This window comes from Chenopodium album, chromosome 27, assembly GCF_948465745.1.
Source record: "Chenopodium album chromosome 27, dcCheAlbu1.1, whole genome shotgun sequence".
Lineage (NCBI taxonomy): Eukaryota > Viridiplantae > Streptophyta > Magnoliopsida > Caryophyllales > Amaranthaceae > Chenopodium > Chenopodium album.
In genome coordinates, this window is record NC_137860.1 from 29,873,335 (window position 1) to 29,890,276 (window position 16,942).

Below are 16,942 nucleotides of genomic sequence, written 5' to 3' on the forward strand. Positions count from 1 at the left end.
GTATATTCAAGATGGGGAAGTATGTGTAATTCACTAATTACAACTTGAAAGTTGGGCAAAATCAACTAGTACATTTTTCAAACCCATGCTACCATGCATATACGATACGGGTCAAAAAAAAAAAAAAAAGATAAGGGTCAAAATTGTTTAAAAGAAAACGAAAATTCATTCTTTCCTAGTTAACCTATCCTACCTATATACTTCGTATTCTTTATCCAAAAATTGTAACAAAAATTATAATTACGTTTTGCACATGACAAAGTTCCATATGTGGCTGACGACACCGTGCGGCCAGCCACAATATTAAAAATAAAAAAATAAAAAAAAAATCATTTTCTTCTCCTCTCCCTCCTCTTTTCTTCTTCTAAGTTTGGATTACTTCTTTTTCTCTCCTATTTTCTTTTTCTCCATAATTTGAATTTTTTGATGAAGAGATAATCGTTGAATCATTGATTAAAAGTTGAGTTCGAGTTTTCAAGGTCGGAGCTCCTCGTCATTGTCGCCGGAACACAATTTCAAGGTTTTTAAGGCCAAATTCGGCCATAAAAACTCTAGATCTAGAGTTTTCATGATCGAATTTAACCTTTTTTAGCCATATTTGAAGTGAAATTCGAAGCCATTGTTAATTTCAAAGGTATTTGTTCGATTTAATTTTTTTTTTTTTTACGATTTGGTAGTGGGTTTGGTTGGATCTATGCTTGTTTGTGGGTTCGGTGTATGGTGGTGGTGGTGGTGGCGGCGGCATGGTGTATTGGGGGTGGTGGTGGGTCAAGGGTCACTAGGTCGGGGGTTACTAGATGGGTAGGTCGGGGGAGGGGTTACTAGATGGGTTACTTGAGTGGGGGGAGGGCTTACTTGAGTGGGGGGAGGGGTTGCTTAAGTGGTTACTGATGTGGCACCTTGCCGCACCAAAAATGCGCCGTTTGCACATTTTGTGGATTTTATACAAAACACCATCGACATTGAGACGCCGTCAGCTTTTATATTTTCCTTTTGTTTGCTTTGTAGTTCTTGTCCAAAAAAAGAAAATTTTTTATGTTGGGATCACAATAGCACTTTAAACCTTTACCCCTGCACAAAATCAATACAGTCAATCACTAGCTTAAAGTTTAACAAAAATAATTACACAACACAAACCAAAGGTAGCCCAATCGGCCTATCAGAATCCCAAATCCCAGTTAAAAATATACTTATATATATATAACAAACTATGTACATTAAATTGAAACCACATTCAAACATGAAGAATGCAGCTTCTAAAGAATAAGGAATGGAAGAGCACATCTCTAAGAACTATACAAGGCTATGTGCTTCTAAGAATTTAATCACCAACAATGACTATTTACAATTTGTACAGGAACTACTCTTTAGTCTTCAGCAATTCCGATCCAATGGTGAAGACCGTTTGTCACAAGCCAAGTCTACACCTGAAGTAAAAGCATTGCAATTTGAGAATTTTGGTTCATGGGTGTTGAAACACAGATTTCATGATTTGCAAAGTTAGAGGTTTCAGTAAACTAGCCAACATGAATTACACAAGACATATGTGAAGTGGAAATCTTAAATCACATATTAGAATCATGCTTAACACCAAATTTAAGCAGCAGCTAAAATTTTAAACATAATCCTAAGTCAGCAAGGGTACAAATGGCATAAAATTAAGAAATAATGAACTGAATTTATATGTTTAAAAAACTCACTTTAAATAGGAAAGAGCACCAGGATCCAACAAAGCCATTGTTGACTCTGCACAGCTGATGCTGCAAATTTTTGGGAAGACATATCAAAGCTCATCGAGAATGACTGGCAGTAACCCAAAGAGTTCATCACTAAATTTGTAAATTGTGTTAGCTAGTTCAACTTTGTTCCCAGGAGCGAGACGGGCCTAAGTACTTGTTCAGAGATTCCTCCTTATGTTCAAGATCAAGGCTGCAAATACATCAAGCATGAATGAGTATTTAAGATTTGTCACCAATGGCCAATGAAAAATGAAGAATAATAGATTTCAAGTAGACCTATTTCTGACACCAAGAAGAGCACAGTGCAGAGCTTGTGCAGCAGCAGATGCAGGAGCTATGGCTGCAACTGGAGCTCCCCTGACTGCACTCACAATAGCAGAACTAGCACCACCACCGCGCTGATACGCTTTCATGGGAGTATGAATCAGTGCAGAGGCAGTCTTCCCCAGACCATCACTAAGACTCTCATAAGCCTGTTGCAATCGCAAGCATCAACCAATTACTAAAAGCATTGGATCTCTAAACAGTCAACATATTAGCCAATTCATCATTGTTTCTTATTTATAGAGCTAACAGCTGAAAGAAGAGTGACAATGCTACTTGTACAAGTAATTCCACTATAAACCTGTGATTTTCATATCACTTGCAATTGCCTTTTAATCAAGGATCTAGCAGGTATAATCTTATTGAAATTTAAGGACAAGGATTAAAGCCAAAAAGAGCGTCATTGAAACTTTATAGCTGTATTCAAAGACTCAAAGTTGAACATAGCTCATTATTTTGAACTACGAAGCACACAATAACTGACACAGATCCTAAAATCTCAGTCAGAGCAGGCCAATTTTTGCATATAACCTTAAAAGATACACAAGGTAATTAATCTTTTTAATTCAACTACAAATCGTCCAAGCTAGTCAAAGTAGAATTCAAGATAAGAGCTAAAGTCAAAGTGATGCAAGTAAAATAAAAAACAGAGGAAGTAAAATATAACTAACAAACAGCAAGATACCCCAGCAATGATGCCCCACCACTAATATTTAGAAGAAATTATAAATGCACTAGGACAAAAAGTAATATCAACAACACAACACTAAAGCTAGTCCTCCCGTGGCAAGGAGGGGTTAAGGGATGTACATAGCCTTGCTTCTGCAATGATGCTGAGGCTGCATCTAATAAACCTTTTGGCTAGAAATACATTGCCCATTCAAAATCAGATATCTAACAGCTTTGTACAAAATGGAAAGCAAAAGGTATGGAATATAGGAAAAAAAAAAAAAAAACAATCTAAAAGAAGATTTCCAGGATAAGCAGAATACTGTAATTTGTTGACTCAACATTATAAAACAATTAAATTAAACAACTGTATTGAAGCAAGGTATGCAAATGCTGACCCGTCGAAGTCCATGCTGAGCATCTTCTGGCTGATCAGAGCCACGCTTTTCCTTGACATTTCTTCTGACAGGATGGGGCAATGAAGGCTGAATGCGTGCAACAATGCATTCTGCATGTAGCAGAATCTCATGAGCCCCTGCTGCCAAATGCACACCAAGACCAAGAGCTTCAACTGAGATACTCCTAAGAAATGCCACAGTCCCTGAAAAAAATCCAAGCAAGATATAGTTCATCAGTTCATATTTAGCAAAGGGTAAGCAGCATTAGGGGCTATTTAATTCAGCAAAGGAAGGAATCAAGTGTGAGATTCTGCTTGGACTTAAAGGAAGAATATGAGAGAGACAGTGTGTGTGTGTGTGTAAGTGTGTGTGAGTCATATAACCTCAGTTTCCTTAATAGAACTAAGGCAATAAGCTTTGAGTTGAGTCTTCAACCCCTTTCTCTCTTTAACCAAAACCACCATGGCCACAGTCCTCTTTCTTGAACCATAAACACCACCTTCCCCTCTTGGTTATCATGACCAATGGACCATCACCAAGGTTGCTATTAATTATCACATGGGGTTTACAATCCTAGTTTTTCAAGTGGCTGGACACAATGCAAGCAACAATATAAGGCAAAGTAAAATAAACAAACCAATGGTGTATATAATCATCAAATGAGGTTTACAATCCTAGTCTTTCACTAGATTTTTATTTTTTTAATTATTAACTTCTTAATTTTAATGGGTACATAATTGAAAACCAATTACTGTGGCCCCAATTACAGACATAACTAGTAATTCAAAGGTGATGGTTGTTACCGTGATGGAATACAAGGGAGGACAGGATGAAAAAGACATAGAGAAGTGGTTGTTAATATGGAAAGTGGTCAAAGAAGGTTGAGACTATTGAAAGGCAACCAGGATAAAGGAGAAAAAGGGAGGGGAAGGAGGCAAGGAAAAGGTGGAGGGGGCATGCATTTTGGATGGCAGGCAGCAGTAACGGTAATGATAATGATAAGAGAGGAAGTATGCTTTTGAATAATAGACAGCGCAGATGTTTCAAAGGAAACGAACCCTCCAACAGGTAAGAAGGAACCCTTACCTGGGAAGTTTATGGGGGTGGCTCACTGGTATTAAATTATTAACATTTGTTAAAAATCACTCTGTATGAATTTGATTTATTCTAAACCCAAATTGACCTGATACTCCAGTAAAACAAGATACCACTTTTGTAATCTTTTAAAACTCATCACATAGATCTCATCCTAGAGATTCTGTATTTTTCATACAGAAAATTTCCAGTAAAATATACAAAGAAAAATACAGGCTCTTCTTCCAATCTCATCAGTTCCAAGACAATGGGAATGAATTAAATCCCTCAGCGAGCAGAATACTAAAGGAACAGGATTAATAATTAACAATTAACATTCAAGGAATCTACTAGGGAGCTGAATATTAGCTTGGGGAAACATAACAAAACAAGGAAGAACTGCACATTGCTCTACACCATAGCTGGAATTATATCAAAAAGAGATACAACTGACATCTAGTTTAGTAGGCACACTTTAATGTTCTCCCACAGAACCAACAATCTTATCCAAATTTCAGTAAACAAATTTTGATTTTCACAAAAATTGTAAGGAATTTCTTGGCAGTAGAGTTAGAGAATTATGAAGAAAAACAACATAAAAACCAATAAGAAAGTAGCCAACAGATCTCAGATTTATATAATCCATAACATATAATCAAACTGATAGCAAGTGGATAAGACAAGTTAAAAAGCTACCTCTTTGTAATCCCTTCACTAATCTATGATCCCTCCTATAATTCTTCACTGGAAGAGAAACCAACTTTGCAGCACCAGAGCCCACAGCAACAAAAGATCGAATGGCAGGAAGTCCTCGCAAAAGTTTATGGATCTACATTTTCAGAACAATGACTTCATTAATTTACACTGGAGACACAGTGATACAAATCAATAAGTTTAGAATTACAGCTACAATTCACTTGTAAATTAAACCAAATTAGCAAAACCTGATTTTGCGAAATATCTTCCAGCCATTCCCCAAGAGTAGTTTCACATACATTGCCCCATCCATAAATACCAGCAGCTTGAACATGCTTGAGATGAAGCTCAACCCCCTGCATAGATAATGTGGAAGGACAGGTTATTTCACAATCATTAAATAGCTATTGAGCAACAAAGAGTGGGTCAGATTAAAAACTGAATGAATTATAATTTCAGAACATCAATATAGTACTAGGGGAGACACAATTTTCATAATAACATGTTTACTGATTTTTCAAGATTTGGTGCAATAAAATTAACATAGGAATATATTACCTTCCAAGGAACAAGATTTACAAGCTCCACATACTTCCCTCCACTTAACGCCGCAAGGTCAACACGATTAGGACAGTAGTCAACTCGAAGAATAATAGGCCGGATGTCGAATTTCTGCAGGAACATTATTGGCATTAATCTCCCCAGTCTAAACATCCACATTAGAATAAAGACAACATAAGGCTTACCATGGTGAACAATTAAGTACTTGTTATTTATAACCCTCTTGTAACTGAAATTACACTTTATTTAAAGTTAATCATATGGCTTACCATGGTGAACAATTTGCACACTTATAAAATGAACTTTACTGAGTATTCCAGCATGTAAAACAATATAGCACAATTCAACTATTCCCCAAGTCCATAAATTGTGTTAGGAGTATCGTTAAAGGGTAATAGAGAAATGTTCAAATTTAACTTACTAAATTTAAGAGAGCCCTATAGCCCCTATTACTTTTGAACAGATATGTGATCAATTATCTTGGACAAGAGTTATTATTTCTCACCTGTAATTCCTACACTATGCACTTTGCAGAATCTAGATTTGTTCTTAACAAGCAAGATATAGCTTGTGTAAGCCACAGCAAAATCCAACACATGTTCCACATCACACTTTTGAGCAGATACATGTGATTAAAATCTTAAAAGGCACATGACAACTCCTTCTACATACTTCTTTCATTTTCGTAGTAAAATTATCAGCAACTAATTTTTTCTTATGAACATCAGATTCAGACTTATATATGACAAGTCAGTCCTAAGTCCTAACACTTGTATTCCTTCAGTTGCATTCTTGCAGTCTTGCCACCTTCATTTATTTTATTTTATTTTTTATTTGGAGGGTAGGACAGTAAATGAGCAGCTTTTAAACAAATAATCCCCCAAAGACAGACTTGACAGGCAGATTAATACCTAAGTTTGAGGTGGGGAATTTGTAAAGCAGTCTGGGTTCCTCCCAGGCCTAAGCAAGGACGCAAGGTAGAGCAGTGTTCGAAACAAAGCCAAACCTTCACAGAGGGGGTAATTTGCTACATGTTTAGAATCAACATTCAATTCCAACACAAAACAACCTAGGCTTCAAAAGCTATTAAAAAATTGACTTCAAGGTTCAAGCTTTCTAGCCACTCCCAACTTAAAGACTAGCTGACCTAGGATAAAACTGTGAGACATTTGATTCCCATTATTCTTCTTCACAAACTCCCTACAGATTTCTCAACAGTGAGACAAGTGAGTATATATCCATAGAGCTAGTATCTATATCATCCAGGTGGGCAATTAGATATTTGAATTTAAAAAAAAAAAAAAAAAAAAAAAAAAAACATGAGCTAAATACTTGCCTGAAAGTAGGGAAGCAATGCTTCATCCACAAGGCTAAGACCTTTCAACTTACTATCTTCTGCTGTAATAACATCTGATGAGCCTGAACCTTGTGCATCACCATTTGAGGAATCGTCCGATGAATACTTGCCCCCAAAGAAGGAAATAAGAAAATCAAGCTGGCTCTGATGAAGATGCAATAATATTGGAAGAACAGCTATGCGTAACCTGCAGATCCAGCTATTTGTTAGTCATTGCAATCATTAATCATTATGAAGTTTAAAAAAGGGGGGGGGGGGGGGGGGGTTAGAAACTTAGAACTGTTTGAAGTGAGATCCAATTTACATAAGGAATCCGGACAATGACCAGACAGACAGATCAGAACAGGTTACAGACCTAAAAGTGGACAACTAGCATGAATACAAATTGACCTCAATATACACCTTAGTGGGATCTAATGATATGCAGGTCAATAACTAAAAACAAAAAAGAGAAGTTATACAATAGAAGTAACAATCTTTACAGTATATACATATTGACTTTTCAGACCACAGTCATGCCCATGACTTTGACTAAAATTTGGCCAAAGCAGCAAAATAATTAGCTACCTAGTACAGCAACTGCACTGAAAGCATTCAAAAAATACCTAGTAACTTTAGCTTCTGCCTTATTGTGACATTATTTCCTCCATTTCAGATTATCTGACCTCTCAGCTAGCACCTCATAATTTGTCACCTAAATATCAATGCACTATGATATGTTTATCTAAAATACCAAAGCATCATCATTTCTGAATGTTAATTAAACTTGTAATACATATGCATGACCTAAAAGACTTGTTTTGGGAGAGGATGACTGTTAACTAGACCCTGCAAAGCATAAAATATTCTATGACCATCCTTCCATCATGCCAATCTCAACACAACCAAGACCAGCAGCAAAGTATATACAGTCAGAAAATGCAATTTTGCTAAATGAACCCCTTTCCCTTATCGATTTTCAAGGACATTGTCCCACCATATATTTCCAATTTTCTTTACAAAAAAATATATAGTCACTTGCTTGGTTGCTCCATTCAGAAAACAAAAGGAAGGTATCATTAGATGGAAAAGTGTCTCTACTAATAGCAACAGAGAAGTCCCAAAAAAAAATAAAAAAAAAAACAATAAAAAAATGCATACCGATACTCCTCAAGAGGAGTCGTGGGATCTGGCCTGACAGCTTCCAAGTCGAGTTTGAATGCCTTGGACAAAGATTGCCTAGGCCGGTCCTTGGAATGATAATATCCGAGCACCTTGTAGATGAGGAAAAAAATTTAACTAAGAATGCTCTACAGAAAAACAGCAAAACAGAAACCTGAAAAGGTGCCCAAAGGCCATACCAGTTTCCAAGGAGCATTTCTGCTTTTGTCATATATGTGAAGATCTTGGATAGAAAGACATAGTTTTGATGCACATAAGTCCCCATCTGGAAAGACGTCATAATGGACATTCATGTTTGATAGTGAAAGCTCTAAACATGTAGCTTCATCCCTTCCACAGATATCAGCAGAATGCCAAACAGTTTCCTCCAAGTCATGCCAGTCAGAACCAGCATACATCCGCCATTTAATATTCACATTATCCAATAGTAAACGTCCTTTGAATCTTTGGAAACTGTTACCTTCCTCATGATTTTGCTCGCCTTCCAGAAGCTGTTTTGAGTGAGATTGACCAGTTCGATCAGGTACATAATTTTCCAATATACTCAAGGATGTACTACCATACCATCCACATTTTCCTCTTTGAACATCCACATTTCCCCTGCTCTCTGTATTAGATTGGGAATCAGCTTCAGGAAAATGGCTGTTAATGGTTAGTTCTGATAAAGATCTTAAATCTGACAGGCAATAGCCTTCCATAATCTCCGTCTTCTGTAAAATTGACGAATGACCATCTTCCATTAAAACTCCATGACATGGATAGGTGAAGCTATGCCCCTCAAGAAATAGATCACTATCATTTCCCTCAACTGTATTAAGTTCTGACAAATCAGATGGGCTCATGGATTTTCCACTGAAAAGAAAGGCATCTTCAGATATTTCACCCATTAAGCCAACCAACCCAGAGTCAAACTTTGAATCTGGACCAAGTTGCTGTACCTTCAGTTTCCTTGGAGAAGAATTGCTGCTGGTTTCTGATACTCCTTCACAAACATCCTCTCCTTGAACCAGTTTTAGAGAATTCCACCTGTTTTGCAAGTGGACAAGAGACTCCTCCATGTCTGGGGCATAGAGCTGCTGGAGTTGGGAAGCCAGGCGTATTAAACCAAGTGTTGTATCATGACAAGTACTGATAACCACATGAGATTCGGAACAATTTAGTTCCCATTTGACGTCATTTTCACAGTTGATCCTTAAAATAGCGTCAACCAGAGCCTCCCGAGCAACCTTGACATAGCCAAGTTTATGCAAGTATTTGACACCGTACTCACCCACTAGCCTTTCCTGCTTTGTTGCAGCATGAACTAGAAGACCCACATCTTGAAATCGGATACTGTAGTCGTTTACTAGACTACCAGCTATCATTGTACTGGAAAGTGTAAAAGATGATGCAGCCAACAGACAAGCAATATATGGCTCACATGAGTCATCATCAAGGTTAACAGATATACGAGATTTAGAATTGAGACATTCTCCATTCACTTCCAACTCGCATAAGTATGGCTCATAGCTCAATGCAACATCGATGAATTTTAGAACGAAGAAAAGCCTCTGAGAATCACCCTTCGGCTGATCAGATTCAACATTTTCGCCTGTTACAGGAGATGGCAAGCTAAAGAACGAAAGTATCTTATCAAGCCAATCTAAGCGGCCTCCTGGTGCAACAATGGTCCCACATTTCAAACTAATTGACATATGACTATGGAGACTCTCTGGGTCGGACATGTGAACAATATCAAAGCCAGCATGGCTGCAGGACAAAACATTTGAACCTTCTCCATCACCACGTCCATTTGAACTATCGCTACAAGATATCAGAAGAACATCCTGATCAGCCAATGAAGTAATAGAACCCCACAACTTCCCTTCACGATGAGATACCCAAAGAAAACTAGCACCACTGGTAGCCCCAACATCAGAAACAGAAAGCAATTGCAGATTCTGGATTTCCAGTCTTAACCTGTGCCATGAACCTGGAAGTTCTCTCTGTAGTGAGCTTTTAAGGCAGTCTTCTTGGTCAAGTTCAATATGAATTTTTGCCAGACCACATTCCAGGAGTACAGATGACTGGTTTAAACTTGTTCCTCTATTTTCATAAGCTGTGTCACTACCTGCACTGGATAGCACATCCATGGCTTGACTCAAAAGGTCAAAAAAACATAAATACTGAGACCTGCGAAGAGTAACCACCATGACAGGTACACCAATATGCAGAAAGAATTTGGAGCTCAATATCAGCTCTTTTTGTTTTTGGGAAGATAGATCCCCTTTTTTGTCCCTAGTTGATACAGAAGTAAACTCATAATCACTTGTCGCAGATGACATTTTACCAGCTGACCCATCAGATGTTGCTAAAACCTTTGCAATCTTTGTAATCCAAGGACCAGTGACTGCATCTTCGTGCCAAAGCATACTGATCAAACTAACCCAATGAGTTCCATTCCCAAGGGCTAGAATTTGATGAGAGCAAAGTTTCTGACTCTCCAACTCAGTGGCCTTACCAGCATCATCATCCACAGCACTAACGATATGGTAAACATCAAGATCAACAACATTTAACTGCACTGAGTGAGAAGGTGATGGAGTATATTTCTTCCAAGGTATATCCTCTCGAAAAAAAGTAGACCCTTCAGCCTTCAATTTCTTGGAATTTGATGGAGAAGAAAAATCGAGAGCAATAAATTGGTCACAGCTTAAATAGCTTTTCAAACCTCCACCATTCATAAAAGGGAAGCATAAAATTATCTTAGCACGAGGAAGATATATGCCCCCTGCCAAGCTTCCTTTAAAGGATGTAGATGTGACATCAGAATGAATAGAAGATTTATGCTTCTCTTCAAAGGCTCCAGATGAAAAAACAGCCTCGGGTTCTTCCTTTCTTGAAGAATTAACAAGTGCCCTTGAAAATTCCAGGACCGTGTTCACCACATCAAAGTTCAACCACAATATGAAAGGTGGAAGCTTTAACGAAAACGAAATTTGCCTAGTTGACTGACCATCAAAGGATCTCAAACTCACCGCTAAAAGAAACTGACTAGCACCAGAAGTTTCAAACAAGGTAGCCTTCACTGTATTGTTGCCACAAGCACAGTTTTGTGTACTCAATAAGCTAGATGGAGTATTCCCAAGCTTAGTTGCATCAGAAAGTACCATACTCAATGGTTCAGAAAACAAACAATTTGAAGGCAGAACACCGAGAACCTTATCTTGCAAAGCTCGGATCATAAATGTCTGATCACTCAAACCCTTCTCTTCACCGTACAAACTGAAATCTGCAGATTCCTTGTGACTGAAGTGTTCATCTAAGACAATGCGCTTGACAGTTGTTTCCAATTTCCACTCCTGAAGATACACCTGTTTGATTTACAAAATGTTCAAAGTTTAGTGAATATAACTTGGAAGCACAAACAAGATAGACTATGACTTCAAGCACACAGATTTACCTGGACATCTATGAGAATATCTTGCAAATTTAAACACAGATGGTGAGCATCGAAATCAATACCAACTTGCTCATCAGCTGGCCTTCGCTGAGTTGACTGGTCTTCATCAGAAAAGGCTAATATTGTTGAAAGCCCAACAAGATTAATCTTGAGATTTGTTTGCACATGCTGCTGCTCTGCACAAAGAATAGAGAAAAAAATATATTACTGCACTATAGAATGCTAATTTCCAAGCATACTAGTGAAAAGAACCTCTTCCAAATCACAGCTAGAGTTCAAGATACAAGCAGAGAACGTAATCAGAATCTCGAGAGACCATAGGAAGTGATATCCGAAGCTTTTAGTGACCATAAGATCAAGAACAATATTCCTCAGAGCAATGGATGAAAATTATACTAGTGGCCTAGTGCACAACATATTAGCGCAAAAGCCCTTCAAATAAAATTTCATTCAAAATCAATAGTTAAGAAAAAAAGACATTCTACTTCTTTCATATGCAAGATCCTTCAGCTCATCGAACAATTATTTTGAAAAATCAAATGCTAGATACTAGACTTACAAAAAGATCACAGCTTCATCACTAATTAACAACTCCTTTCTACAATGCACAACTGCTAGTAACACAAAAAATTTCTATAGTTCCTCCAGGGTTTGTCTTTCAAACATTGGAAGAACAATCTGTTATGCTTTAATTTTTTTGCTCCATTGAAATTCTTTGGAGAGCTTCCAGATTAGTTACTCATTCAGTACCAATGTTCTTTGTTAAAAATCATTAATAAAACACAAAAGTGATAAGAATACGAGATCTTAAAGATGCAAAGTACAGCAAAGCAAACAACTAACAGGAAGACTGAGAAAACAAGCATACCAGCACCAACATTCAAAGATCCAGAAGCAAGATTTGATGCAGCAGTTATTGCGCTAAAAACAGAGCATGTCCAGTTCCACATTCCACTACTGCCCATGAATTGGGAACTCCTCAACTCATCCAAACATTCGAAAAACTGATCTACACTGCAGACAGCAAAAGGACAACTTGATTGAGAATCAAGTAAATAAAAGACTGTACTTTAAAAAATAAATCCTCAATAGAATAGACAGATTATGGTAGCTGCTTTGATTTGTATTTTGAATAACAATATATATATATATATATATATATATATATATATATATATATATATTAGATTCCTCTTGAAATAACGTATTAAATGGGGTCATCAGCATAAAAAGAAAGAGAACCTGGCTCCTAGATTTGACTCTTCAATTCCTGGATTGTCGTAGTTTCCATTATAAAAGGGCACCCAATCTGATATGAAACATGACTCCTTAAGAAGAACATCTGTAACCATTTCTTCCCTTGAAGACAAATTTAATTTAAGAGAACTATCAAATTCTGGAGTAAGGTACTTGTCAGACAGCACTGAAGAAGGAAAAGCTGATGGACTGCACAGAGATGTTGAGTCAGAGACAACAGTGTCGACAGACATGTGATTGACATCATCAACCTTGTTATTCTCATATTTCTCAAGCAATTCCCATGTAGCTTGTATCCACTTTAGGGTGCTGGGTTGCAATATCGCAATTAAGGTGTCCACATTTACTTCTGCATCAACTTTGCAGGTATCCAAAGAACCATTCTTCCAAGGAATAGACACCTTCATAGAACCACAAAAGCCACCTCTTTCCCCAGTCAACAGAGGTTTCGAAGCAAGATGTGTTTGATTGTATCCACTATAAATCTGAAGAAGCTCAACTGTAGCTCCTTGAAATTTAAGAAAATTTGTCAGATGGCTTATACCCAGAAAGTCTTCAGAATTTGAAACATCAATTAAACTCTTGTCTTCAGAAATACAAGTTCCACATTCAATTTCTGCAATTCGAAATACCAAAGCATCATGAGACCCTTCTTCTTTATCCCTTCCTACTTCAGCATCAAATGCAACAATCACACTTTTTATTCTGATACAGAAGCTCGTCAACAACCACTTCACCATCTTAGCGACTGTCTTAACGCCTTCATGAACATTGACAGAAGCAGCTGCAGACTTGTAGACCATATCATGTTCAACTGTTCCCATGTCATTATTTACACGATAATTTTCATTTGAATCATGAGTTCCAACTACCTCTTGTGAATTGCCACCATCAAATGGAAAAAGCACAAGCTCAAGCTCATCCACTTCAACTTCACAACCTTCACCATTCCATGGCATTTTAATTAATAATGAGCGGATTGAACCTTCTTTCACCCTAAATACTGATACTTTCCCCAACTGAAATGAAAAAAGAAACTTTAGTTATCACAAAACACATTACCCAGAAATATAAAAAGATGATAGCAATAAAAGATGAGTAAAATGTGCAATCAAGATATATTAAGTAATTCCTCTGTTTTTATTTACTTGCAACACGGCACTTTGGCATGCACTTTAAGGGAGATATTACACCAGGTAAACGGGCAAATTATGACAATTTTACCACTGATAAGAAGAAAGTGATAAGTTACTACGCTTAAAATTTCATAGTTTAATTCGTCCGTTTACCTCGTCTAATCACTTCCTCAAATAAGGTGCCAAAAAGGTATTTTGCAAGTAATTAAAAAGAGCAATCATGGAGAACGGTCTATTATAAGACAAACTATGAGAAAAGCTACCTAAGAAATTTAAACAGCTTCCTTAAAAGTACTTATGTTTTTCAAACCACTAATCTACTAAACTCAACAATAAGGTGGCCCACAAATCCAAACCACAGTCCCCTTCCCCTATTCCTAGCATTTCTCCTCTCCCCAATGCTGCCGTTGTTGCTATACTATCACCACCACCAATTTTCTCTCCTCCCACTTCCACTCCTTATCTCTTATGTTGCCCCATTACTACCACTTTTATTTCCAGGTTGGAGTGGATTAGGTGGGCAACAATGGCCAGCTTCGGTGGTGATGAGCGGCTTTTTACTGTTTTTAAGTTGTCCCACTGATCCAGAATTCCAGACCTCATTCCCCTTTTACCTATTTCAAGCATATCACCCTTCATCACTGTCGACATTGCTCTACACTAACACCACCCTCACATAGTGTCTTCCTCCATTTTCTCTATCTCTTCAATTGCCCCATCACTATGGTTAGTGTTGCCACATTTATGATGACATGTCATATTAGTGGATGTTGGCAACAGTGGCCAGCTTTGGAGGTCAGAATTTTGCTTAGGTCAATCATTAATGACTTATCAATAGTACTATGTTAGATAAAGTTTTTGATCATAAGCTAATCTTATTAATTCCCTAATTTAACTTAATGACCAAAAAAAGTACCCTTTCTTCATTTTTCCCCCCTCTTTTTCTATTCTTGTAAGTAAACTAAAAGCCCCTTTAGTTTACCTATGACTCAGTTCAAATATTTCACAAATTTTTGTATTAGATCAGTGGAAACAAATATACTCTTTCTTAATGAGGAGGGAGGGGCAGGAGAGGGAGACAGAGTGCAAAGGGAGTGGTGGTGGCACTAATGGTGAACAGAGGCATAGGAGGTGTAGAAAGCAAAAGTAGGTTTAAGGTGGTGGTGATGCCATCTGGGTGATGTTGGTGACGGAGGAAAAAAGGACTTGGCTATGGTGCATGCATTGTGGGGAATTTGATGCTCGTGAAAGATTGGAGGAGTTGGGATCAATGCTAGAGATGTCTAGATAGTGGTGCTGGAATATACAGCGTTACTTAAACAATTATCTTAATCATGGAAATTTATGATATTTCCATTATTTATAGTTTTGCTAAAGTAAGTCATAAGGTATTATTCCCTCTGATCCTAAATATTATTTCCACTCTGTGCACTTTGTCAACGCATTACTTTGACTATAAACATCTATAGTTGCATATTGGGAAAAAAAAATTCTGACAATCGAACATTAATAAACTACTCATTGAGACGAATCAAATAAGACCCAACATGACTAACGTATGTTTTATATATTGAGAGTAGTTTAGAATAGTGCCAAAATTCCAAATGGAAAGAAAAACAAGGATCAGAGACCTCTATGTGGATTACTAGTCATATTGTCCCAAACCCCCGAGATTTAGGATTCACCATGATGCCACTGAATAGTCGAATTATACAAATTTGACAATAGTAATACTAAGTTTGGTCCATAATCACAAGTTGCACTTATCTCCCTTAGGAATCCCAAATATATAATTCTTTCACATGAATTGATGCCTTATATTACAACCTATAACCACCACTCCATCAATATCCTATCCTCCTCCCCTGCCAAAACCGCCAAGTTGGCACCACCACTCTTGTTAATCAAATAACTACTCTCAAGTTAATGTACTTGTATATAATACACATTCAATTTCAATTTTTTGAGCATAATAACATATTCCAAACATCACAGCAATACACATGCTTAATCAATTCTCCAGAAAACAAACTGAATTCTGCAATTAATTCAGTTCTAACATCTAAGAACACAATGAAAATCAACATAAACATTCAAAAAATCATCAAAAATCACAAAACTGTAAATTTATTTTTTTAAAAAGTACCTTTTGATTGAGATAATCGACATTAAGGGCGAGATCAGTGAGCTGAAGCAAACCAGCAGAAAGCTGAACATCAAGTTGATCAAGATCGATATCACCATGAATAAATTTACCAAGCTTCTTCTTCAACAAAAACTTACACAACCTTTTAATGGCGAAACGAGACAGAATTGCCTCCGCCGACTTAGCGAAATTCCATGAAAACATCTTCCCCAAAGTTTGTGAAATTAGGGTTTTGGAAATTGGGGGTTTTAGTGTTGAAATTGAGAGATGATGGAAGGTATGTTGTTCTCCATTAAAGACGCAGCCTCCACGAGACGACTGCTATGATGATGATGATGATGATGATGATGAGAGAGAGAAGGTATGACAAGTAAAGGAAACTAAATAATCCCGAATTCTTGATAGAATTGGAATAAAGGTGTAATTGTACTGCTTTTAGGATTTATTTACTCGTATATTTTTGTTTTTTTAATGGAACCGGACCAACCGGTTGGGGTTTGTCGCTGCTCCTTTCATTTCAGAATAATCGACAAACTTTGTTTTTTGGGTTGTCTTTAAATTTAATTGACACTTAATCTTAATTCGCGATGAGAAGATATTAGTATGAAATTTAACTACGTTTTGTGAATTTGAAATTGTGGTGCAGTGAGAAGAAATTTAACTTAAATGTAGTTTCCAAAAAATTATAAAACAAATTGCAATATGATATTTTGGTGGTTCAAACCATAAACAACTAATCATATTTATAATTCAAAAACTTTTGGTAAATCCTATTTACAATAATATTAATATTAGTGTACATTGTATAGGGTTAGAATAGCTTTTAATCAATTTGGAATGACTCTTAACCTTTTTAGGTAACTTAAAATCTGATATACTTCTAATGTAAATAGGTAATTGGATAAGTTTTATAAGGCTAATATTTTATTTTATTTTTTTTATTTATTTTTTTTAAAACCTTATAAGGCTAATATAGATACAT

General features: G+C 36.8%; 1 protein-coding gene across 1 annotated transcript; it reads right to left on the minus strand.

Annotated features, from left to right (window-relative positions):
* Positions 1–1,172: 1,172 nt before the first annotated feature.
* Positions 1,173–16,348, minus strand: LOC145621336 (autophagy-related protein 2-like). The gene is made up of 14 exons (XM_081676074.1): positions 15,961–16,348; positions 12,664–13,697; positions 12,290–12,435; positions 11,422–11,597; positions 8,159–11,332; positions 7,959–8,071; positions 6,798–7,005; positions 5,459–5,572; positions 5,149–5,256; positions 4,901–5,033; positions 3,131–3,333; positions 2,016–2,212; positions 1,701–1,929; positions 1,173–1,427 (listed from the first exon to the last, which is right to left on the minus strand). The coding sequence occupies exons 1-13, from the start codon at positions 16,162–16,164 to the stop codon at positions 1,857–1,859; spliced, it is 5,883 nt and encodes a 1,960-aa protein (XP_081532200.1). The 5' UTR covers positions 16,165–16,348; the 3' UTR covers positions 1,173–1,427; positions 1,701–1,856.
* Between the last annotated feature and the right edge of the window lie 594 nt (positions 16,349–16,942).

Coding starts and splice junctions, on each gene's coding strand:
- LOC145621336 (XM_081676074.1), bottom strand. CDS start 16,164: ATGTTTTCATGGAATTTCGCTAAGTCGGCGGAGGCAATTCTGTCTCGT. Junction 11,598..12,289: donor ATCTTTGAATGTTGGTGCTG/GTATGCTTGTTT, acceptor TTCTTTGTGCAG/AGCAGCAGCATGTGCAAACA. Junction 5,573..6,797: donor CATTGCTTCCCTACTTTCAG/GCAAGTATTTAG, acceptor ATGTTCCTGCAG/AAATTCGACATCCGGCCTAT.